Here is a 24898-nt window from a genome sequence, read left to right as displayed (position 1 = left end):
CCCTCTTTATAATATTGCTGGGAAAATGACGCCAAGTCCGTAGCTCTCTGTGTGTAAAGAAAGCGCAAAGGACCTCATTGCAAACTTTAGATCTTTTTAAACACAAACTTTACCTCTAAATTTAGCTTATTTTAAAATTCTCTTAATTTTCCTTTACCTCACCTTCCTCACTGTTCTATTTTTTAAAATCTCCTACTATATGTATTTTTATGAACTTGCCTCATAACAACAGAAAATGTTATAATTAGAACAGAGAATAGTTAATATTTCTGTCTTCATGATCTTGTCTTTTTCAAAATAGTCTTTTGAAATCTCACAAATTCACACTAATTGGGCAAGAGTCAAAGTGGCATTTTAAAAATTCAGAAACAGAATTTTTAAAACACACATTTCAAAATTACTACCTTTACACTAAAAATCAAACTGCATAATACATAATTCTCAGGCTCTTTCAGGACTAAGTTAATATGCCCCTAAGGATGATTTGGATATGATACCTGTATATACACTAAAGTGTGGAAAAAGTTTACTTCCTTTAGTAAGGTAACCATGTCCTTTGAAATCACAGATAAAAGTAAATTTGCTTGGCAAACTCTTTCAACTCTCCAATTAGTGCAACCTAAAATTTCCTTAGTTCAGGCCTATGTGGAAGCAGGTTGTAAGTAACAATTTAATAATGCTGATATAGTGCTTTATTTGCACAGCCCCTTCCCACAACTGCAGTTAGCTCTGAAAAGAAGACAAGCAGTACAAAGGAGCGAAAGCCACGCTAAGTTCCTTAACATTAATGAGTTCCTTTGCTGGGCCAGAAGCCATTATGTTACATGCCAAGGATACAAGGAGAGAAAAGAAGTCCCTGCCTGCAAGGATGTAAATAAATAAGTAAATAAGTAATTACTATATAATGTTATAAATGTGGTAATGAAGAGGTATATACAAAGTGCCTAGCAAAGTCCCTGCTCAGAGCATGGCAGAGGCTCAGGAAATGGAGATCCTGTGATAAAGCTGATTAAAAAGTGCTGTGGGTTACACAGGAAAATGCTTTGGCACACAACTACCACTAACTCCTTCCAATGCTACCAACAGTTGCACATCATAAATGGTGTACGTTACTTCACTTCATTCTCCCACAACTTTGCAAAGTAGGTCATTGTCACTTCCCCTTTTACCACTGAGGAAGCCTAGACATGATGGAGAAGTGAAGCTCCAGGCGGCGTCCGCTGTCACTCAGCCAGGACGGCAACTTGAACTCAAATCTGAAACCAAATTCTGTGCCCTTTGCCCTTTCCTAAACCTTGGAGTCTGAGGAAAATGTTCCTATCACCATAACATATAACTCAGTGGTCTTAGAGAAAGTAAATGATCTAATCTGATTAAAACAATTCTAGGCTTGTATCTGCTATTAGTAAATATTGACAAGTAAATGGATCTTACAGGAAACGTCTTAATGGAAAATTCTACATGGTGGAATGGAAAGAGCATGAGGCTTGAAGTTGATCAGATCTGGGTTTGAAAACCAGCTCCAGCCTTGACCTTGGTTTAACCACTTAAAGACTCCCCAAGGTGCAATTAAAATGTCCTCATCTGAAAAATTTGGACAATTCTATTTGCCTTTGCAAGGGTGACATGAAGATTAAAAATAACAAATTTAAGGCATCAGAGCTCGGCACAAATAAGCTCTCAATACATGCTCATTCCCCTTGTCCAAAATGTAACATTCTGAAAATATGTGCCTATTAAATAAAGTGTTGCAGGTGGCAAAATTGACTAATCTAAGAGTTGGTAAGAATAATCCTTGGAATTGAATTTCTGAAGTAGGAAAGAACACTTAAAAAGGTAACTGCTCATCATCTACGTCGATAGCCATTTCCTTCATCTACAAAATGCTTCACAAACATTAACTAATAAGGTCTCACAATAAAACCAGTCAGGAAAGTACAGGGCAAAGGGGGAGGGATTAAGCAAACTTTAACAAATGAAGAATAAAAACATTGTTTTTAACTCTTACAATTTCTGGTACACTCTGCCCTTTAGGAAAAACCCTCTATTGTGCATGGGTTAAAGGTATATACGTATGTAATAAGCATATTCATTAGGGTTTCTGATTTTCAGAAAGGAAACCCCTCTTGTTTTCATGGGAAATTTCAGTAAGTCGCCAGTGCATCCTGTATACTGATAGCAGCAGGCATTTCTGACCTTCCACATGGACCTACTCAGGGTGGAAGAGCAGGGGTTGCTCTTGGTCCACCTTCCACCAGGACTGCCCTGCCTCTCTGTGGACCCCAGGAGCAGGTACATTGACCAAATGCACTTCAAGAGGATTTTCCAGGGCCCTTCAGAAAGGTGTGGTAGGAAGTGCAGAGCTAACACAGCACATGTGATCTCCCTGGAGAAATGAGATGAACTTCACAAAGCCACTAGAAAGAATTCATTAAATCACATGCTAGACTTCGGAAATTTTGTAAGCACATTTACACCCAGCACCCCGTTTCATCTTTATGAAGACACTGAGAGGTGGGTGGGATTCTTGCCCACCTCTCTGCCCTCATCGCTTGCATTTTACAGGTGAGCAAACGAAGAGTTAAGGAGCAAACAGAGGGTAGAGTGACCGGGCCCTGTCCACAAGCTGCAGAGTTGGGACCTGAACTGAGGTCCTCCAGTCACTGACTCCCATCTTCCTCCTTACCCACTGCAACCTCCAGAAGCCCTGGGAAGCACGGCCTCACCACATCCCTCTGCAAACAGCAACGATGGACAGAACACACCGGGTTCTCTCTCATGCCACACTCTGCACAAGCACTCCCGCTGGCCCGGAAAGCCCTCCTCTCTTGCCATCAGGCCCAATGCCCCTCCCCAACATCCCACCACAGCTCCCACCTCTGTTCCTTGTAGAGGCTTCCATCACGGACATTTGCCACACGGCACTGACACTCTCCATTTTCCTGTCTCTACCATTGGACTGTGAGCTCCTTGAGGACAGGGGCTGTGTGTGATTCATTTTTAACCCCAGGGGCCAGCGCAGAGCTCCAGGTTTTGTTGGTAGAATAAATGAATGACTGGATGTCTCTCGAGGTGCTCACCTGCTCTCCAGAGCTAAATCTACTTTCCTTGCTCTGTTCCCCACCACTCTGCTCACAGCATAAACCTCTCATAGCTCTCCTCTTCAAAATCAATTTAAAAATAGGAGCACTTTCATCTTTTAAAGATATATTGCTCTTATATTACCTCCCTCAACTTTTTTCAAATTGTCCCCAAAGAGTATATTTTTAAGGCCAGGTGATTTCCATTTTCTGGGTAAGGCCATCTTTACAGCGTCCATTTCTTCACTCCCACATTCCTTCCACCTCTGACGCCTCTGTTTCAGGCCTAAACTCATATTTCATTTTCACTTTGGGTCTGAATCTGACTAAGAGCCCCACCTGTGAGAGTTTCTACAAGTCACACAAGCCAAAGCCAGAGCCAGTGGAGACCCCGAATATTTTGCTATAACAACTGTCAGAGCTGGGCATGCCTGGCATGATTTTTAAAAAAAACAAATGAGTGAATAAGTAATAATGTAATGACTTCTACATTCATTCAGTCCAAAGCAATTCAAACACCTGTTTAAAATTCTATTGTATAACACAGTGTTTAACAGCACAGGCACTGGAGCCTGACTGCCTTGGTTCAAATCCTTGTTCAGCTGTGTGACCTTGGGCTTGTAACTTAACGGTTCTGTGCCTCAGTTTTCTCAATGTTGATAGGGTCCATAGGAATGTGGCATAGACCAAATGTATTATTAATGTTAGATGACTGTGTACCATTGCACTGCATGCCTGGTCTCTAGCAGTTCAGTCTCGGGGAGGGGTGGGGAGTAGTAGACAGATCTGTAAACTGACAAAGTTCCAAAATGCATTAAGGCAAGTCTCATACTCTGCATATATCTTGTGGTAGGCCCCTTCCATGTCACAGGCCTTCATGTCTTTGCATGTGTGCTTCCTCTCCCCTACTAAAGTTGCCCTCATCACCATTTCAATAACACTGCCATTTTGCAAAACTCAGTTGAAGCCAACCTCCCTGACCCACACAGCCTCAGGCACTTCCTCTCTCCCCTCTGTGTGGCACTCACCACTCAGAATTCAGTGGTGGTTCACCTGCCTCTCTCCTCACTGAGTGGGAGCTCTTTGAGAGTAAGGCTTGCATTTTGGTTGGCTTCTTGTTCCCAGCATGCGGTACACAGGTAGAATTCGACCAAAGCCCGGGCGTTGAATGAATCAATGATCAGAGGCAGATGCAATGTGCTAGGAGAGCTTAGAGGAAGAGAACATGGGGATATTGGAAAAGACTTCCTTTTTCCCAACCCACCAGGCTCTGCAGTGTGCTGAGAAAAATCATAAGAGGAACACGCAGTTCTATATTTTTAAACCCTTTTCTTAAGCCCTTTATCCTTCCTGCTCTGTTTATTTTAGATGAGTGCAGTCACCAAGATCAAAATAAATGTGAACTAGTGGCCAAGGAGGTCAAATAAATTCTCAGAGAATTATAGCACCATCATGCCACTAACCACAAGAGGAAGAAAATATTTAGGGCTCATTCAGTGCTTTGTACAAAAAGCGTGCTGTCAAATGCTTGGAAAATTATTCTTCTACTCTTAAAAGTGTTTGATGGAGAGTTTGTTTGTTTTAAGTAATTTTAAGTCTGCACATTGCTAATGCAAACAAAGGAGCTTTGGGATGAAAATAAACTCTCTCGCTTTCTTTTTTTAATCTTAAGATTTTAATCTAAGTTTATGCAATAGTATACACAATGAAAAGAGGAAAAAATACATAAAGGTTTTAATCTATATTTTAAAATTAATGCTTCCCAGTTGCTGACACCTGAGCATCAAGTAGGTTTTTATACAATTCCAGTTAGTATAGGAGCCTGAATACTCTGATCTATGAAAATACACATTCAACATTTAAGCACAAGAAAGTACAAAACTAAAAAGTAGCAGACTCAAGAACTGAACTCAGGATTACAGACTCCAAAGCCCTTTTACCAAGTGCCTTTCTTCACAGGGCCTTTGGCCTCTAAGGGCCTGGGACTCTAGGAAGATGGAACCAACACAGTTTTGTGATAGAAGCTGGCTGTTCTAGTCTCTACCACACAGATTTGAAGCAAATAAAATCTTATCTTTCTCTGGCATCCACAATCCTTCCTGGGATGATATATTCTTGGTTTTAAGATGATCTGCTCTCCTATTTGAAGGCTATGAAATGGGAAGTAACTCACATATTTTAGCCTAACTCTTCTCTCTCTGTGAGCCCTGCAATAAATGACCAATATCTAAAATGTATACCCTAACACAAGGATGGTTCAACATACACAAATCAACATGATACATCACATTAACAGAATGAAGGGAAAAAATCATATAATCATCTCAACAGATGCAGAAAAAGCATTCAACAAAATTCAACATCCACTCATTATAAGAACTCTTAGTGAATTAGGCATAGCAGGAATATATCTCAACATAATAAAGGACATATATGATAAGCCCACAGCTAACAACATACTCAGTGGCGAAGGGTTGAAAGCTTTTCCTCTAAGGTCAGGAATGAGACAAGGATGCCCACTCTTACCATTCGTATTTCACATTATACTTGAAGTCCTAGCTAGAACAATCAGGCAAGAAAAAGAAATAAAAGGTATCAGAATTGGAAAAGAAGAAGTAAAATTATCTTTATTTGCAGATAACATAATTTTATATATAGAAAATCCTAAAAACTAACCAAAAAATCATTAGCTCTAATCAATGACTTCAGTCAAGTTGCAGTATACAAAATTAACATACAAAATTTAGTAGTGTTTCTGTAGACTAAGAACAAACTTTCTGGGGGAAAAAAGAAATAAATCGATCTTATTTACAATACCATCAAAACAACAAAATACTTGGGAATATATTTAATCAAGGAGGTGACAGTTCTCTACACTGAAAACTATAAGACATTAATGAAAGAAATTGAAGAAAACACTTATAAATGAAAAAGTATTCCTTGTTCATGGATTGAAAGAATTAAGATTGTTAAAATGTCAATAATACCAAAAGCCATCTATAGATTCAATGCAATCACTATCAAGATTCCAATGGCTTTTTTTTTTTTTTTTAACACAAGTAGAAAAACACTCCTAAAATTTATTTGGAACCAAAAAGGATATGAAATAGCCGAAGAAATCCTGAGACAAAAGAACAAAACAGGGACATCACACTTCCTGATTTCAAACTATACTAATCAAAACTATATGGTACTGGCATAAAAACAGATGGGCCAATGGAACAAAATCCAGAGCCCAGAAATAAACCCAAGCATAAATGGTCAACTAATATTTGACAAGGGAGCCAAGAATGCTCAGTTGAGAAAGACAGTCTATTCAATAAACGGTGCTGGGATAGTTGGATATTCACATGTAAAAGAATGAAACTGGACCCATATCTTATATCACACACAAAAATTAATTCCAAATGTATTAAAGACTTAAATGTAAGACATGAAACTCTTAAAGAAAATATAGGAGCAAAGCACCTTGATATGGGTCTCGGTAAGGATTTTTTGGATATGACATCTAAAGCATAAGCAACAAAATAAAAAATAAACAAGTGGGACTACATCACACTAAAAAGCTTTTGCACAGTAAAATAAACCATCAACAAAGTGAAAAGACAAGCTATGAAATGGGAAAAAGCATTTGCAAACCATACATATGATAAGAGGTTAATATCCAAAACATAAGGAACTCATATAATTCAATAACAAAACTCCCCCCAAATAACCCAATCTAAAATGGGTAAAGGACCTAGAGAGATATTTCTCCAAAGAAGATATACAAAAGGCCAACAGATACATGAAAAGATGCTCAACATCATTGGTCACTAGGGATGTCACCAGTCTCAACATCTCATGCCTGTCAGAGCGGTCATCATCAAAAAGGCGAGCAATAAAAAATGCTAGTGTAGAGAAAAGGTAACCGTTGTGCATTGTGGGTGGGAATGTAAATTAGTGCAGCCACTATGGAAAACAGTATAGAGATCCTTAAAAAATTACAAATAGAACTACCATATGATCCAACAATTCCACTTCTGGGAATATACCCAAAGATAACAAAAACTCTAATTCAAAATATATCTGCATCACAAGTTCATAGCAGCATTATTTACAAAAACCATGGAAACAATCTAAGAATCAGTCATTAGATAAATGGATAAATAAGATGTCGTACATATATATAATGGACTATTATTCAGCCATAAAAAATGAGGAAATCCTACCATTTGCAACCACATGGATAAACTTTGAAGGTATTATGCTACATGAAATAAGTTAGACAGAGAAAGACAAACACTGAATAATCTCACTTATATGTAGGATCTAAAATTTAAAAATCCAGACTCAGAAAAAGAGATCAGACTTGTGGTTACCAGGTGTAGGGGTAGAAGGAGGGGAAATTGGAGGAAGGTGGTCAAAAGGTACAAACTTCCAGTTATAAGATAAGTAAGTACTGAGAGAGAGAGAGAGAGAGAGAGAGAGAATACGTTATTTTTTTAGGCTTACTGATGAATTTTCTTTGGGGCCCTGCTTTTCTTCCTGAAGAAGATCACAGGCATTTTTAGCACAAGTGTAGTTTATCACCACCTCGGATACTGTTCCCCTTTTGTACCCTAAGGTTGTTTTCACTTCAACTCTGTTCAGCAAATGTTGTTCTCCCTTCCCCAGCACAGTGCCCTGAACAACTTGGTAAATATCTGCTGAATTGGGCTGAGTTCATTGAGCAACCACCGTGTAAGGTAACACTGTGCCAACAGCAAAGGCTGCGGTCTAGGGCTGGGGGAAGACAGGAAGGTGGTGATCACAGCACCTTCACCTCAGTAAAGAACTTCTGATGATGCAAATGAGACATGCATGGCAATCATATACATACCCCAGGCAGACTGCAGGGCGTTGCATTTGTTCAGCAGTGGCCTTTGCCGGTGGTGGGAATCCGAATCCCACTCTCACAGCACTTTCACCAGACATTCAACTCCTTGAGGGCAGGGGGCTGTATCTCCTTTCCCACTAAATCCTCAGAGACCACCAAAGAGTAAGGGCTTAGTAAGTATTTATCAAATGATCTATTTAATCCTCACAATAATGCTGAGATGCAGAAATCATTTTACAAATATGGAAAATGAGGCTCAGAGAGATCATGTCACTTGCTTGAGGTTATAACGTTAGTAAATGGTACAGTAAAAATAACAATAATAATGTTAACAATAATTATTATTTTTCAATCTAAGGAAGGCTGCCCTCTATCATTCTCCAAATGTTTCTGCCACAGGACTCTCTTCTCATGCTAAGATGGAAAACGCTCTTTCTCCCTGAACGAAAGTTGAAGTTTATCATCTGAGTTATTGAACTCTGTTTGACTTTTTTCTGCTGCTAGTTTTAGTGGTTCCAAAGGACACTGAATGGATTCAGGACAGATGGATCTGCCACGCTCAGGTAAGGATATTCTTCAACACAAAGTTTCCCCAGTACTCTCCCATTCCCTCCCAGTTGCCATGTGAGAATTAATCCAACTTCAATTTAATTCAGTAAATCTTTACTGAATACCTACTATGTGCTAGGTACTTTCCTCAGTACTTCCTAAATAAAATACACAGCACGAAAGCTTTGAGCCTGTCCCTCTTGTGGTTAAATCATATCTTACCCACTTCTGTGTGCAATAAAATCTCAAGGGCAGCGAGGAAACCCCCTAGGGTAGAGACTGACTGAACCACTTACCTTTGTAAAGTAGTACAATGCTAATACATAGTAGTCATTTTAATACATTTTCATGGAATGAACAAATCTTTTAAATTTTGCTCTGTAATTAGACAGACATGGGTTCAAATAAAATCCCAGCCTAATGAATTACTGGATGTGTAATCTTAATTTACCTTTCAAAACGTCAGTTAGATTATTCATAAAATAGGAAAATTAACATTTACCTTTTACGATTGGCCTAAGGATTAAAGGCAATGATGTGTGTAAGGCACAGTGCCCGACTCATAGTTAGAGCTCAAGAAATAAAAGCTAATTTCATTATTTTTAGTCTCAACTCTAGGTCACCTCCACTTCTTACTGTTATCATTATTATTATTACTTTGTAGCTTCAACCAGGTAGCGGGACCAAAGAATGAGGTTTGCTAGTTAATAAATATTTTGATTAAGAGCAAGCCCCAGCATATACCATAGACATAAATTTTTCAAAAATTTAGGATATAATGTTCCACATTAAGTCTAAAATAATCAGAGGTCATCCTTTTTTTAATAATTTGGAAGATACTAGAGATCTTGCATACTATAGCTCTGAAAAAGTTGACTTTTCCCCATTTCGATAACACAGAGCTCACTATAATCTAGAACAGGGTTTCTCAAATTTTACTGACCATGACCCAACAAAGCAAAAAAAGTAAGAAATATATTGAACTTCATATCACAACTCAGAACGCAGATAACTGACACAAAAGTTTCATGGTATAACACTTACCCTTACTAAGTATCAGCCACTGATATTTTCTTTTCTACTTTATTCCATTCTAGCATGCTATTGTTTTAATTTTTTAAAAATTCTAGTTAAGGCCCAGTAAAATACTTGGCAAAACTAGAACCTAATAATTTATTAATATTATCATCCTTCCTGTTAGAGTGTATCGAGGATATAGTTTGCTGACCCTTCCATCAAGCTATGAAGTTCATTAATTCTATTTTATATATTAAGAGACTGAAACTCAGAAAGGTTAGGTGACTTAGACTAAATAGACTCCCACAAGTTGATGACAGACCCAAGACTCACAAGTCTTCTAACTGTGGTTCAGGATCTTTAAAAAATTTATAACTCAATTCAACAAACACTGAGTACCTACTGTGTGCCCAGAGCCTTTGACATAATCTCTGCCCTCCAGGGCTCACAGACTACCAGGGGAGAGAAGCATAACTTAGTACATGCACTTGGAAATCTGAATAGGTACTTTTCTACTCTGAAGGAACTAAGTGTATTCCCAAACTGCCACCTTCCTGGCCACACATTATCCCACAAAATAAGTACTGGTACCTGTCGGTGAGAGAACGCAGCGCACTCCTCTAATGGCATATTGCTTTACGATCTGAAATAAAGTCAGTATTTTTCCTCCTACTGCTTTTTGGCACTGTCACCCTAAAAGCAATCCGCAATGTGACTTCACCAATCAGCATCACTGTCATAACATCACACTATGATCAGAAGAGTTCTTTAATGACGATTCCCTCTAAATAACCAATATCTAATTTAGAAACATCTTTAGGGTGACTTCAATTTTTGAGAAATCATGACTCAAAGACAGCTCTTAACCCTGCAAAACAATCAGGAAACTATAGTTCTCTGATCTAAGACATTCCCATAGCTATCAATTCAAATTAAGTAAAAGCCAAAGTCAAAACACTCTGCGTCCTAAACTATAACTTCTACTTGTCTCTCTGGCTTTATGGTAACACATCCTAAGCTGCATTCACACCAGACTATTTATCATTCCTTGAAGCAAATTCCCATCTTGGTGTCTTTACTTTTTCTCGTTCCTCTTCATGGAATTCCCCTTTCTCCTAATTTTTCTGTCTATCTAGCTTTCCTGGCTTCACTCAAGTGGATTTATTCCATGAAGCTTTGTTTCCTTTCCCCAACAAAAAAGGTCTCCCTCTCTTGTCCGCTGTACCGCCTCCGCCAAGACCCATTTTACACTCTGCCTGTCACTGTTCTTACCTGCTATATTAGATTATATAATAAATACTGCCACATTCCAGGAGGCACCTAGAATGTGGTTTATATGCAACAGACATGCAATTGTGTTTGCTGATTCTACACCGAAAAAGTTGATCTAGAAAAAGTTGCTTACCTCCCCCCCAGAGAAGTAAACTTTGACCAAGCTGGATGTATCCCCAAGCACTCTGGAGCTAGGGCTTCCGATATCGCTGAACATGTAAACTAACGCAGGTAGCCGAGCTTTATTTTCTATAAAAAGGGGTTAACAGTACCTGCCCTAAGTACATTAAAGAGTCAAACTGACACCATAGGACAAAGATTATATAATGTTAAGTGAATGTAAGAAATGATCTCCATGGTCACAGTTCCATTAGAGCAGAACTGGGCTGGAAACAGCTGAAGTTCTAGAAATTCAAACTTGCTCCTCTGTTCTTAGAAAATTCACACAACCCAATAGTTTAGGAAGAGTACTGTTAAGACTATACCAACTGCGAACCCATGTCTCCAGAATTCACTGATTAGAGATCTGTTTAAAAGTTTTTACTAAAGCTCTTCTAAGCTAAAAGGCTTTTTTCTTCTTGCAGGTAATCTTAAGCCAGAGGTATAAAGCAGGAAGGAATTGAGAGTCAAGTATTGGCCTAAATATGGATGAATTTTCACTTTTCTAATAACACAAACACTTATCTAGCAAGACGATACTAAAGATATCCACCTGCCACTCCCCTGCCCATTCACCTGCTCAAATCTCTCACCTGATCATTTCTTTTTGGTCTTTCATTAATAAGTGTGACGTTTTTCTAGGCTAAACTATGTGGAAACGTCTCTTACACTACCCTTTCTACAAGTTCAAGCCCCTTTCTTCCGCAGATATATTTCTGCCCATACAAACACATTCTAAAAACAACCACAATTCTTCCAGAGAGTTTGAGTCCCACATACAAGGCTCCTTACAAAATCCCTAGGAGAACTGTGGTGAAGCTTTGAAATAGATACACATGGAAAGAGAAGAGATCTATTGTCTGTCTGTTTCACAGTAAAGGTCTTTTTTTATAAAAGCACAGGGCCTGCAAGATGGCACTTGGAAGATCAGATCAATTTAGAACCCCTGCCACTGGTTTTAAGGGCAAAATTGAAGGAAAGAAAATGACTGTCCTTCATATCCTTCCCATGATCTATGATCGTATGAAGTAAAATTCAAAATCCATGACATTAAAACGGTGTTCTAAGGCTATGATTTCAATGTAAGCCTTGAACCCCTTTAGGGACTCCTTGTATTATTTCTGCATCCTCACTGGTGACAGCAACAGGTCCAATTTAAAACAATTTGTGAATTTATTTAATGTGCTTATTTATTCATCCCTTCAGAGCCTTGGGATAAAAGGCACAAAATGAGGCTTGGCCGGACACCAGTGCTGACACCCACTGCCCCTTGCCAAGTGTGTGTGATCAACAGCTACGTCAAGGCCTTGGTGGTGATGTTCCTCCTTTCTCTTTTTTCCCTTCAAATGGGAGGGTAATAAATTGAGGGCCATCGTCCTGCTCACATCTCCAACACCTCTTCAGTCAATCCGATCCCTTCTGGAGCTGTCCGCACTGCCAAAGCCATCCATCGCCCTGCCTCCCCAAGCAGGAGAAGGAAAACTGATGGCAAGTTAGGAAAACCTCATTAAGCCACTTTTTGCTTCAACCTCTTCATCACTCCTTGAGAAAGAGAACTTCCAAATTCAGCCCACTGGGAAAACAAGAGGGATAGAGAGAAAAAGCTGATGGAGTAAAGGGGAAAAAAATAGCTCCAAAGTAAGTTGGCTTCTGGGCCAAAGTCAAATAACTCACAGGTTATAATATATATATTTTAGACAGCAAAGATGAGACCGCATCAATTAGCCTTAACCCATTTTTCTTTTTGGTTGACTTCTGAATTTCCTAACAGACTCTTTGACGGAACTAAAAAAATAGCACTGATTAAAATTAATTTTATGTTCACTTTTTTTTCTCTTTTAATGGCTAAATCCCATATTAATTCTAATTTTGAAGGAGAGCATGGATATACCTTCCAAAACCCTAGGAGAATGCAGAAAACTTAGAGCCACACAATCCCAGAGAAAAACTGAGGGTTTCCCTATGTTTAAAAGCCACTGTGAGTGACACTCACACCACCCCATGAGTTCTGGGGAGACTATGAGCGTAGCATGCAGTGTCACTTCTCCCCAGGACATCTGGCATGAGCAGCAAGACTGACAGGCTGAAGGAGACCTAACATCCTCTAAGCATCTTTCATTTTCAGGTTCTGTGTGTGACTGGTGCCTTCCAACACTGGACCTCATCTGACCCTCACAGAAACCCTGTGAGTCGGGCATTACCACCCCCACCTTAAAGATGAGGAAATTGAGGCTCAGAAAGCTGAAGTACATATCCAAGATCCCCCAGTTACTAACTGGAAAAGTCGGGATTCCAACCCAATTCCACCTGACATAAAAGTCCTTTGAACTTCCTGGTTTCTTAAAACAAAGAGCAGTCTTAGCAGAGCGTTGCCTGTGCGCACACCATGAAGGCCCTCTGAGTCCGCAGGCAGGCTTGCGGGCGCACGGCCTCTGAGCTGGCCCTGCCAACAGAGACACGGGAATAACGGTATCTAGTAGAAACAAATCTAATTTTTCGACACGTGTAGAAGACGATATAATAAGTTTTTAGCCCCATCTGCAGACTGGCCCTCTGGGTCCTAATCACAATAACCAGGTTGTTTTCAGGATTAGAACCTTTTCCATAACAGAGGCGATTAAAATATAATCAAGCTAGAAAGTTATCCTCCCCCAAAGCCACCTAAAACAGAGAAACTCCAAAATAAAACCAATTTACATATTTTAGCCCAAATTAAAAAGTAAAAGCTAAGGAATCCCTTTTAATATCCTGAATAATAAATGCACATTTATGTAAAGCTTCCTTTGGGGAACGGTTACTATGAGGACAACTTTCCCAATATTATTCATAAATATCACTTTTGTTTTGGTGTTACAATAAGAATCTGGACTTATGGGGATTGTACTGTCTGTACTGAATGCATCAACAGAGATAATTAATACTGAAGACACGTACAATATCCAGAATTTCAGATGTGTGGTTGCATTACAAAAAGTAACAGAAAGGATGAGTCAAATCTGGTCAAAATCACAAATTGCAGGGACTTAGTCGTTTACTCCATTTTAAGTGAGCACTTGCCCAATGAAAGTTTCATTAGTAAAGACTGTAAGTTCTCAGGCTTTCCACTACAGACTTTTAAATAGCATTTAGAGCTAAAGTTTATCATTAAAGCTGTATTTACTACTACAGCAACTTCAAAGGAGGCACTCAGAAAAAAAAATGTTCAACTGAGCCTTTTATTTTTTATGTACAAATTAGAAAGCAAAACTCTATAAGGTTTACACTGGCAGCTTAGGAAAACACAGACTACTTGAGAAGCCATTATCGGTGCATCCCAGGGCACACTGAAGGTCATGGCTGTCATTCTATTACCCCCCACCCCCCACTATAAACACACACACACACACACACACACACACACACACACTGAATGCAGTATCTAAGTAAGTATGACAAAGTGACTCTACGATTTCTGCCCCCCTGACAAACTTACAGTTTGCACAGGGGCATGCCAAGAGGGTCACTATCTTCCTGGGGCCTCCTTGGAGCCTAACACGGGAAAAGGTATTCAAAGAATTGTCTTTTTCAGAAGCAAGGCATCCCTATTTCTGTAAAATTAAAGACTCCAGCCCAACTCCACAGCCAGCTGACGAAAAGCAAGTTCCTTCCAGCTGTCCGAACTGTCCTTTTTCCTGAGCATGAACATCTGGATACATGGAACCTTACAGACAAAAATGTCTGGAAGGCCATTTACTTTTATCTTTTGGAGTCATGCCTGGACTCTTATAAATATGAAAGGAAAAACATTTATGTATTTGAACGTTCCAACAAATCTTTTCTTATAACTTGACACAAACCGCATCGTATAACGTCCAATCTTAAAATCCCTCACCCAAACTTTGTCCCCAATCACAGGGACTTAGCTCTAATTATGTCTTTTATCGCTGTCCGAAGAAGAAACAGTGACCTTGAATTCTACGTTCCAAAGAAAGGCACATAAGTTAGTCCTCAACAAATGTATCTCCATCCAACAAAAACGACAGCTAGCCTGTGCTGTGAACACAGCTGACCAAACAGCTTTTAGGGCCAGCTGCTAGAGAGGAGCAGACACTCGAAGGTAACTGGTTCACAGAGTGAGCAGGAGCGGATTCAACGCCGCAAGGTGCAGAGAGAGAGGAAACCTCCACGTTGGGGTGTTTTGCAGGATTCGCCATCTTGGCTGCAATCGTTTCTCTGCTTCCTCATAACCTGAAAAATAACTAAAGTTCTTATAGAAAAAAATGTATGAATTACATTTTTATAGCTTTGAGATGAGTAAGTTAAAAATTAAAGTCAGGTTTAAATGTTATTTTCAAAGCAAGAGTCCAAGAGAAGTTATTTTCAGGGAAGACCTACAAGTTGTAATTTTTTTCCATTAAAAAAATGATAGCCCTGGCCAGGTGGCTCAGTTGGGCGGAGCATTGTCCGTATACATCAAAAGGCTGTGGGTTTGATTACTAGTCAGGGCATATACCTCGGTCGTGGATTCGATCCCTGGTCTGGGCGAACACGGGAGGCAACCAATTGATGTTTCTCTCTAGAATCAATGTTGCCCTCTCTCTCCCTTCCTCTCTCTCTCAAATCAGTAAACACATCCTCGAGTGAGGATGAAAAACTTACATATGCTAGTTTTGTATTTTACTTTTATGGTTAAAACTAAGGCTTCCCCCAAACAACGACAACAAAACCCAAGCACAACAATTGCACTGATCTTATCTCTCCAACATTTTCACTGCTTTCTCAACCAAATTTATTTGGAAATTCCGTTACGGCATTCAGCATTTCTTGATTCTTGCAGAGGGCATCCGTAGTGAGGGGGGAAATATCTCTAGTGTTAGACGCAACAAGGATCTGAATAATGATATTCCCTCAAAGCAAAAATGGTCAGTTCTAAACTAGTCCGGCAAAAGACAAAACCTCAGAGGTGGAGGAAGAGCATGAGGAAGAGGGAAAGAGACTGAGACAGAGCGCTGGAGAAAAAGCTGCCGGCCTGTTAGTAGCACTGACACTACAGAAGTAATTTCTTAATGAATGTACAAGAAACAGCATAAATATTACCATTAAGCAGAGTGGATGGGAACATCCAAAGCAAGCTAGCTGGCCGGCTGACTGCTTTTTCATTTTTTGTTCTTTTGTAACATTTCCAAAGTGTTTGATTCCTAACACTGATGCTCCAAAGCTATTGTGAGCACACTGCCTGAATACTTAATGAGATAAACAACAAACAAAATGGCTCATCTTTGGTGCCCCCAGCTCGCACCCCGAGCTGGATATAATTAAAGGTGTGAACAGGCAAACAAGGAAGTAATGAGCCTGCGAAGTCAAGGCTCTGAGAAATCAGCACGCATCCGGGAAGACACCAGTTCAAATGGATCACCCACATGTTGGTACCCCTCTCCACGCTTGTCCTCCACCCTTTTTTTTCCTTTCAATTTCTAGACGGCTACTTTATGACAATTACCACTTGTGACAACTCTCACCCACCTAACCACCCACATATCACCTTTCTTTTTACCCTTACAAAGCTGCTGACCCATAAAAGCCCTATACCCTTAAAATATGCCTACATTTAAAAAATACAAAGATGTTCCCAAAACACACACAAAACAAAGCACGAGATGCTAACACAGTCACCCTATCTTCTCCTTGTTTTTACCAACGGTTATAGATTAGGTTCAAATGCTCGCAAAGCCAAAACAACTCTCCTTCCATATACACTTACGTTTTCGTTTGAATCCAACCCCTTGATTGAAAGGGCAGCTTCTAGCTCTCAAATATAGTTACAGATTTGCACACTTAGTTTTCAAGCAGCAACTATAGAAAGGTGTTTGGTTATGAATGGAAGTCTACAGGGTCTGGATATATCTTTTTTGAAGAAGTTTTGTATTTTTCTAATAAGAGAACTCTTGGAGTCTGTGAGGAGAAGAAGCCGCTTCTTATGGGGAGCCAGCCCAGTTAGGTTTTCTTTCCATTTCTGGATGTACATATACTGGCAAATATGTATATACACATTTGATAATACCAAATAAGGAAAGGCTAAGACAGGTGCAGGATTCCAGAGACACATGCTTACACTGATACACACACATAGTCTCCCTCTCTCACACACGCATACTTTCCACATCTCTCAAATGGATGGGAGAAAGGTTGACTGATTTCAAAAGGGGAATTGGCCAATTCTGTACGATGTGGCCCATCGACTGGAAAATAGTAAGATAAAAGCTTGAGAATGTTTATGTCCCTTCACACCCCAAAATTCCCATTGACATTGGGGAAAAATACTGCATTGCAGCATTTGCCAGCGCATACTCATGTGTCTAGCGCCCGCTGGCCAGCTCACCAACAAATGTACATATTAAGTGTCCAGGCACATAAATTAAGAGCTTGGTGGCCACAGATCATTGGAACTGATGAAGAAATTTGTCGAGGCCAAAGTATTCTGTCCATGCACAATGACCTCTTTCAAGACCACCATTCCTTCCTGGCAGTACACACAGATAATTTATTTCATTAAAAAAAAATTAAAATACAGCATTAAGATGCAAAGGCCTGATTGAAGCAGCATATCTCCTCATGAAGGAACAGCATTTGGTCTTCATATAGGAAGAGAATCCACCCACAATAAGGAAACAGTGCAAAGGGAAGAAATAAAACCAAAGAAAAGGACTTGCCAGGAGGAAACTCTTTCATTGTTCATGGTAACACTTACTTGAGAAAAATACCTTAATTCATCCGTAAATTCTTTCAGAGATATTGAACACAAATACACAAAGCAGCGTTCATGCAATGATTTCTAGATTTGACATTTCAAAGAGATTATCCCCAACAGAAACGCTATGTTTAAAATATCTGAAGTCTAACATGTCCCAAACCCTATTTTAAGACTGAGTTTAGCACTAAAATGCAAACACATAGCTCATTTTCTCTCTTTTTCTTTAAAAAATATTCTATTGTTATTACCTCAGAACAATCTGGCCTTCCTCTCATAACAAAATCCTTGAATATTCAAAGGACCAAGGAAGGCTTATAAGGAGAGAAAAAAGTTTTACGGTTTTGGAAAACTATCAAACAGAAACAAGCTCATCTATATTTGGTCAGGAGGATGACTTGAATGAATGGCAGTTAGGAATGAATGGGACTGAGATTACAAATGAATGGTTAAGGTTTGCTAGAATTTTTGCTTGTTAGGTTTTTGGTGTTTTTTTTTTAATTAAAATTGTCTTGCGAATCAATAATTCTCAAAGGACTTTTTTAGCTATTTCTCCACATATGTTCATTTTATCCTTTCAAAATTTAAATATTAAATTATTTAGCCATTATATTACAATGAGATACATGGACAGTCTGATCATTAAAACTGCAACAAAAAGGTGTTTTTTGCAGAAATATTTCCAATCAGATTGTCATTTCTCAATAAATGCACACTCAGCCTTGTGCTTCCATAAAGGCACACCTCCACATGCAGGTAATAGGCATTAAAAATTTTAAGACAAAGAAGTGTAAAAGGTCAGCAGCAGAACCACGTGTCTTTTTTTTACAACCCAAGCTAAGGTGACAGTTCCTACAGAAACTGTTTTACCCTAACTAAAAAATGCTGAAAAATTCTCAGAAAAACAAATCTGTATTAGAGATAATAAAAAACAATTCTATTTTTAATAGTGACATATTTACACACTCAAGATATGAGAGCAAGGTTCAACTGTATGACAAAAATATCTTTATTTATTTTCACCCCAAGAGTCAAAACAAATTTTTTTAAATCTCCCAATAAGAAGACAAAACAAAAAGAAGCATCGGCAAGGCATAAAGACTTGGGGTGGGGGGAGTGTGCAGAGATTTGCAGTGGAGAGAGTGAAAAATTAAGAGTACTTTCAATAAAGCCAATTATATTCCTTAACCTTTTACCGCATTTCAGTATTTTTTTTTTTAATCTCTCATTTTTGGGCTTAAAATTAGCTAGCTGATCCTGTATCAATTTTGTCTCTCAGGAAGAAACCGTAACAGATCATCGTTTCAGTTGCTTTTACGTTACCTCCTACTGGCCTAAGTACTCTACCTTTCAGTCCTTCTGGTACCCACCATCACGAGAAAAAGACTAGTAGTAAAGCACACTTCGAGAAAAAGCGAGAGATGCCTGTCACCAGCGCACACATGGGTCCCAGACATTCAGAGACACTGAAAAAAAAATCAGCTTTTCACTCAGTTTATGCCAAAACCAGAACCGGGACCAAATGCCAAATGGAAGACAGTGGCTGTAAGGGTGCAGCCCGATGGATCCTGTGGCTGAAGATACGGAGAAGGAGGCACAGCAAAGGGCTAGAATACAGTTTTTCAGATGTTATTTTTAAAAGTAATTTCTACTCAGGATATAAAATGAGAGATACAATGAACTCCCTGGAATGGTAGTATCAATACTTGATTTAGTCAAAATACCACTATTCCTTAGCAGAAAATCATTGTTTAGGGTAAATCTATTCTACCTATATTTCGCCTATGGATGGATATTTGCTGGAAATTTTTAAGAAATCATTTGCAGAACCTATCAGCGGTGGGAGTTTATTATGCTTCTGTCAACTTCATTCAATATAATTTACATTTTTTTTTCAAATGGCCTCATAGGATTCCTTGCGATTTTTCGCACGTACAATTTCACAGCAGGGAAAAGGAGGAGAGGGCGAGAGAGAGCGCGAGCGAGATCCCCTCCCCTCCACCCCCCTCCCTCTCTCTCGGTTTTTTAAACCAGAAGAAGAAGAAACAGGGGAGACAGAAGAGGTGCTTAAAAATAGATTTCTAAAAATCACTGCAAACCAGAGTTAGAGATGTAATTAACACCTATTTATAAAGAATAATTAAAGTTGGGCTGGCCACAAAGGACAGCAAAGATAATCGAGGTCCTGTCCCACCCCCCCTTTACACTGTTTGCAGTGTGTTCTCATGATAGCCACCTGCTCCCTACTCGGCTTTTCCTCTGTTCGTTTCCCCGGCAACCTTTCATTGGGTTTTCCTCCCAGCTATCGCTTTCAGTTGGGCTGCTCGGTCTAATCTTATTTGTTTTACACCCATCAAAACAAGCAGCCAGACAAAGGCAATCCTCTAAGAATGGGGAAAAAGACCACAGCTTTGTTATAACATCTATGCAGAGCGAAAAGTCCTCCCTAGGCTTTCCTAGTGAGAAATAAGTGAGATGGGTCTGAATTCACAGACTCTCCCCATGCTCAGCCTTGAAGCCCCATGAAAGATACTGCTGGTGAAAATTCAAAGTCCAAGCGAGCACTCGTGGCATCTGATCTTGCCATTTTGTGCCGTATCTTCAGGGTCAACATCAGGTAACAGGAGCGATACTCAAGGAGTTTCCCTGCTGCTTCTTTTTTTTCCCCCCCTAAAAAAGATGCTAAAAATAGATTTACTACTTTGGCAGAAAGGTTTCCCACTTCCCCTTCCACATCCAAAAGTCCTGTTTCACAATTGCATCTGCTGGTGCTGAACCTCACCTCCCCTACCCCTCAGTACCAGCCTTCCCTATCACTCCTAGCAGGAGACTGAAAAAGAAATGTGCCTTTAACTTTAACAGTCGTGCAATTCTGTTGAAAGCTCACAGAGGCGGTGGACCCGCCAGCCAACAGCGACGGTGACATTGTGATTGTCAAAAAAAGACACCAACCTCGCTTGGCTAAAATGTGTGCTCTATGGAAGAGGCAGCACAGCGTGAGTGCCTTGTGTGCATGCAGTGCCATTACACTTGGAGATGGATTCTGGTTTTCAGAAAAGAGAAATACTAATAAACACACACAAACGATCTGCACAGTGATTTACGATGCATAGTCCACCATCCTTACACACACACACACACACACACACACGCGCACACGCACACGCACACAATCGGCTGGAATCTCCAAGCTGCCTTCCTCTTTTCACTTACCATCTTCAAGCCATTCCACTCCATCTGTGATCAGAAGAAGATGGACCCTCACACAGTGTGTCAAAAGCGGAAAGGAACGTTATGTAAAGGCTGACATTCCTTCTTACAGAGCTGCTGCCCAGAGAAGGAAGCAACAACTCAACACGCCAGGCACCGCTACACATACAAGCCGCCTCCTCTTTTTTATGAGGTCATGACAGGAAACTCTTTGAAATACAAGATGCAGCATTTACTGAAGCCCAAATAAATCACTCTCTTTGCCGTTTTGACTGCGCAGTCCCCCGAAACACAACTGCCCATCTCAACGTTCAGTATCCAGGAGCTGCCTCGCAAGGTTTAAATTCCCAGCACGGAAATGGAGAGATTCCTAACCCGGCTGCATCCACCTCCTGCCCCACAAAACCCAGGCACGTAGACAAACCCCCTCTCCCTTTACAAAAAGAAATCCCTTCTTTTGTCATTATGGTCTCATGTAATATAACCTTTGTCAACAAACCAGCAATTATTTCAGCCCACCTTCCCCCCACCCCTGCCTTTATATTGAAGGGAAAACTGACAATGACCTGTTAAAAATGACCATCTATTTCCCCACTGCTTTTCAATAAAAGGACCTACCCGCACTCTACACAAAAGAGATTAGTAAATGTAGGAATCAAACAGCAGCAGAGAATTAAACTCTTGGTCAAGGTGTAGATGCTTTTCTTCCCTCCAGCAACACAAACAACAGATTATAAATCTAGTCATACCTACCATAACCATTCTTATTGGCAAATATTGGGTCTTGCAGAGCTTCGACTCTTCTCTTAAAATTTGCAAAGGTTTCAGAGTATTTTTTTAGATGACTACTATTGTTATATATTTTTAAAGATCCACAAAACACAGTGTGGATGATTGTAAAGTAAATCAATTATTTTAAGGGGGGTGGGGGAGAGAAACAAAAAAAAAAAAAAAAAAAAGAAAGAAAAGGAGCAGTGAGCTGAAACCCCCCGATTCTAGGATGTAGATAAGAACAACTGAACAGAGCCTTGCTGAAATTGGCTCGAAGCTTCCCCTTTTTACATCCATTTATGGGACCATCTGTCAGCGGAAGCCAGGATCTGATTGGCTGGGGAAACGCAGGGAGGCGTTGCAACATCAGGTGCTATTTAAATTAGCTACTGCCAGATTGACGATGTTAATGATTTGGTGACCTCTACAACAACAGAGACCAGATTTCTGAACTGCTTCTTGTGTCTGGTAATTAAGGCCAGGCTGAAGCAACAACAGCCATACTTGTATTTTTACCTTTTCCCTCCTCCCAGCTCAAAAGTACTGTAACAACTGCAGGTCACTGGTGGCTCGTAAACCTTAACAGTGGGAGTGTCCTCCCTCTCCCCCCATCCTGAGGGCTGCACCACCCCACCCCTCTGACAGAGGGCTTTTCCCAGTGTAGAATATTTTCAACCACCTTATCTTTCTCGACAGTTGCTTTCTAGCGAAATGCATATTTAATGATCTGCCTCTAGGCTTAAGGATACAACAAAAGCACTTTAATGTGCTAATACATCTACATTTTAACTTTATTTCCCAGCACTGCTGATTTTCAGTAAGTAATGCTCCTGCAGCTAACATGGCCAGCATTTCAAAGGAAAGAGAGTTTGAGAGTGTGCTTGCTCCATGAACTAGGTTCATACAAGTTCGCTTCAGAAAACTCTTTCCTAATAAACAAAAAAAGAGAAAGGCTGGGGGAAGAGGGGCAGCTGCCAGCCCCTACCTTTCTGCCTCCTGTCTCAGCTTTTCAAAACAGAGAATGATGAATGATTTATTTAAATGAATTTATTTCTCAACTTGGATAGAGGCATGATCTGAATTTTTAAAAACCCACCAAAAGACATCCTCTCTTTGCTTTCCTGACTGCTATAGAGAAAGGTAAAACGTGCTTTTGACAACTGCCTCATTTCATAACCGGTACAGAGGGCAAATCTTGCTTAACTGAACACGTGACTTTGCTTCTGTCCTTCAAATGGTGTCTTTTTTCTTTGGCCTCTTAAAAGACTTGCAAAGAGACATTTAGCAAGTGTGTGGTGATGTATACAGTTTGTCTATCTTAATACAATTCATAACCCCTACTCTACCTACCAAGCCTCCGGTATTATAGTATTTTGCTCTGGTTTGGGTTTTTTAAATGGCTTACCTGAGGAGTTTGTGCTTTACTTCTATCCAAAAGACTAACTTATCCCTGTTTATTTAATTCATAAGTTAATCATTTTGTTCCTCAATAAATACACGGAGGTAGCAAATATTACTAACAACAGAATTCAACATAATCTTTGGCTGGAGTTGACAGTGTGATGGGACTGGGCAAAGTAGAAATATAGGCCAAAAATCATGCTATACTCTGGGTTTCAAAGTCAAAGAATAAAATGGGTCTGTGAAAAATTATTAAAAAAGAAATGACTTTTACATTTTTAAAAATTAAAACTATTCTCTACGAGCAACTATGTCGTGAGCACACACATATACATATATATATATATTTATACTTTAAAAAATACAGATACACCATGAAACAACATGTGTAGGGTATACTATATGAACTATTAGATTTGAATATAAATAAATTCAGCCATTAGAAATAAAAATACATGAAACAAAAGTGGAAATGTTAAAACTATAATCCCTTTAAATGGAACAATACTAAATTTAGTAAACTTGAAATAATTTCTTTAGCAAATGTATAGAGATCAAGGAGTCACAACAGTACTACAGCATCTACTGAACTGTGTAGTAAGGATGAATTCACAGGTTAAGTCTTTTAAAGAGCTCAACATACGTACACAGGGCAGGTACAGGTGCCCAAATCAACAACAGAAACTCTGAGTGTGATTTCACCAACATCAAAATATTGTGAAAAGTAAACATGAACACCATGCTGATAAACACACAAATAAAAACAGCTCACTTGGAACAAAATATTTACTTTGTATTTCTCTGCAGGTTATAAAAGTCGCAATTTCTTAAAACCTCTTCCTCCCATCCATAATAATCTGGGCACTCGGTGACCCATAAATTAACATTAGGTACGCCAAAAGATGCTCTGGCCACTTTTCCAAAATAGGAACTATATGTTATAGTATAAATAATTAGCTGGTCCTGCTAGGCTAAAAAATCCATGCACTTTGTATATTGATCACTTCTCCCAAAACCTCCACTCTAAAGTCTTTCAACAGAATCCTCAAACAAATGCACAAATGTCCTCAGAGGCCTTTTCTCTAAAGACAAAGGCAGAATCCTATTGTTGGGAAAAGTCAACCTTATTATTGCATTTCCAATAGTACCATTCATCTTTCAGAGTGAGGGGCTGACCACTACATCAGTGGTGTGACATTTGTAAAGCAACAGATTTTCAATATATTATCTCAAGAATCAGGCAGGCGAGTCTCCCAGTCATGCACGATTTTTTTTTTTTTTCCGCCACAATCCTCCACCACCACAGAAAGAAACTTGTCTCACTCAAGCAGCTAAGGCAACCTAAAAATGATATCCCAGAGCTGTGGGGCTGCCAGCGCCGCTGTATCCCTCTTACCATAAATGAGCAGTTTCTTGACTCATTAATAACAATTTCCCTTAAAAGAAGTAATCTCGTATCAGTCAGCCCCTCGCCACCATGCACACATCCCAAAGGTTGCAGATATCTCAGCATCAGTCGCCGGCAGCCAGCTTTCCCACACAGAGTCCAGATGGACTGTACCAGAAGCCAATTCAGCGTTAATAACTACCTACTCCGCGCAGCGGAGAAGCCTTACGTGGCACAATGGGCTAGGAAACAGCAGCCGGCTGCAACTGCAAATAAAAAAGACAACCAAATTCTCCAAAAGCACCGAAAGGGAGGAACAGAAATGGCAGCGTGAACTGTATTTCCTTGACTTATATGAGGAAGAAAAAAAGAAAGAAAGAAAGAAAAAAAGAGTAATCCAGAAACACAAGGGGGAAAAAATGAAGCAAGGGGAAAAGCAAAACAAAACAAAACAAAAACCCCAAACA

The 24898-nt window shown here is 39.6% G+C and overlaps 1 protein-coding gene across 2 annotated transcripts in view; it reads right to left on the bottom strand.

Annotated features, from left to right (window-relative positions):
- The window catches only part of ELAVL4 (ELAV like RNA binding protein 4), an 85029-nt gene extending 60472 nt beyond the window's left edge, over positions 1-24557 (bottom strand). For both annotated transcript variants that reach the window (XM_087819996.1, XM_016214175.2), the window contains exon 1: positions 24441-24557. In XM_087819996.1, coding sequence (XP_087676122.1) covers positions 24441-24557 — 117 coding nt within the window. The remainder of the gene's footprint in view (positions 1-24440) is intronic.
- Between the last annotated feature and the right edge of the window lie 341 nt (positions 24558-24898).

Source organism: Miniopterus natalensis, chromosome 9 (assembly GCF_054644295.1).
Source record: "Miniopterus natalensis isolate mMinNat1 chromosome 9, mMinNat1.hap1, whole genome shotgun sequence".
In the NCBI taxonomy this organism is placed as follows: domain Eukaryota; kingdom Metazoa; phylum Chordata; class Mammalia; order Chiroptera; family Miniopteridae; genus Miniopterus; species Miniopterus natalensis.
Note: the sequence above shows the minus strand (reverse complement) of the source record. Positions and strands in the feature narration are given on the sequence as shown.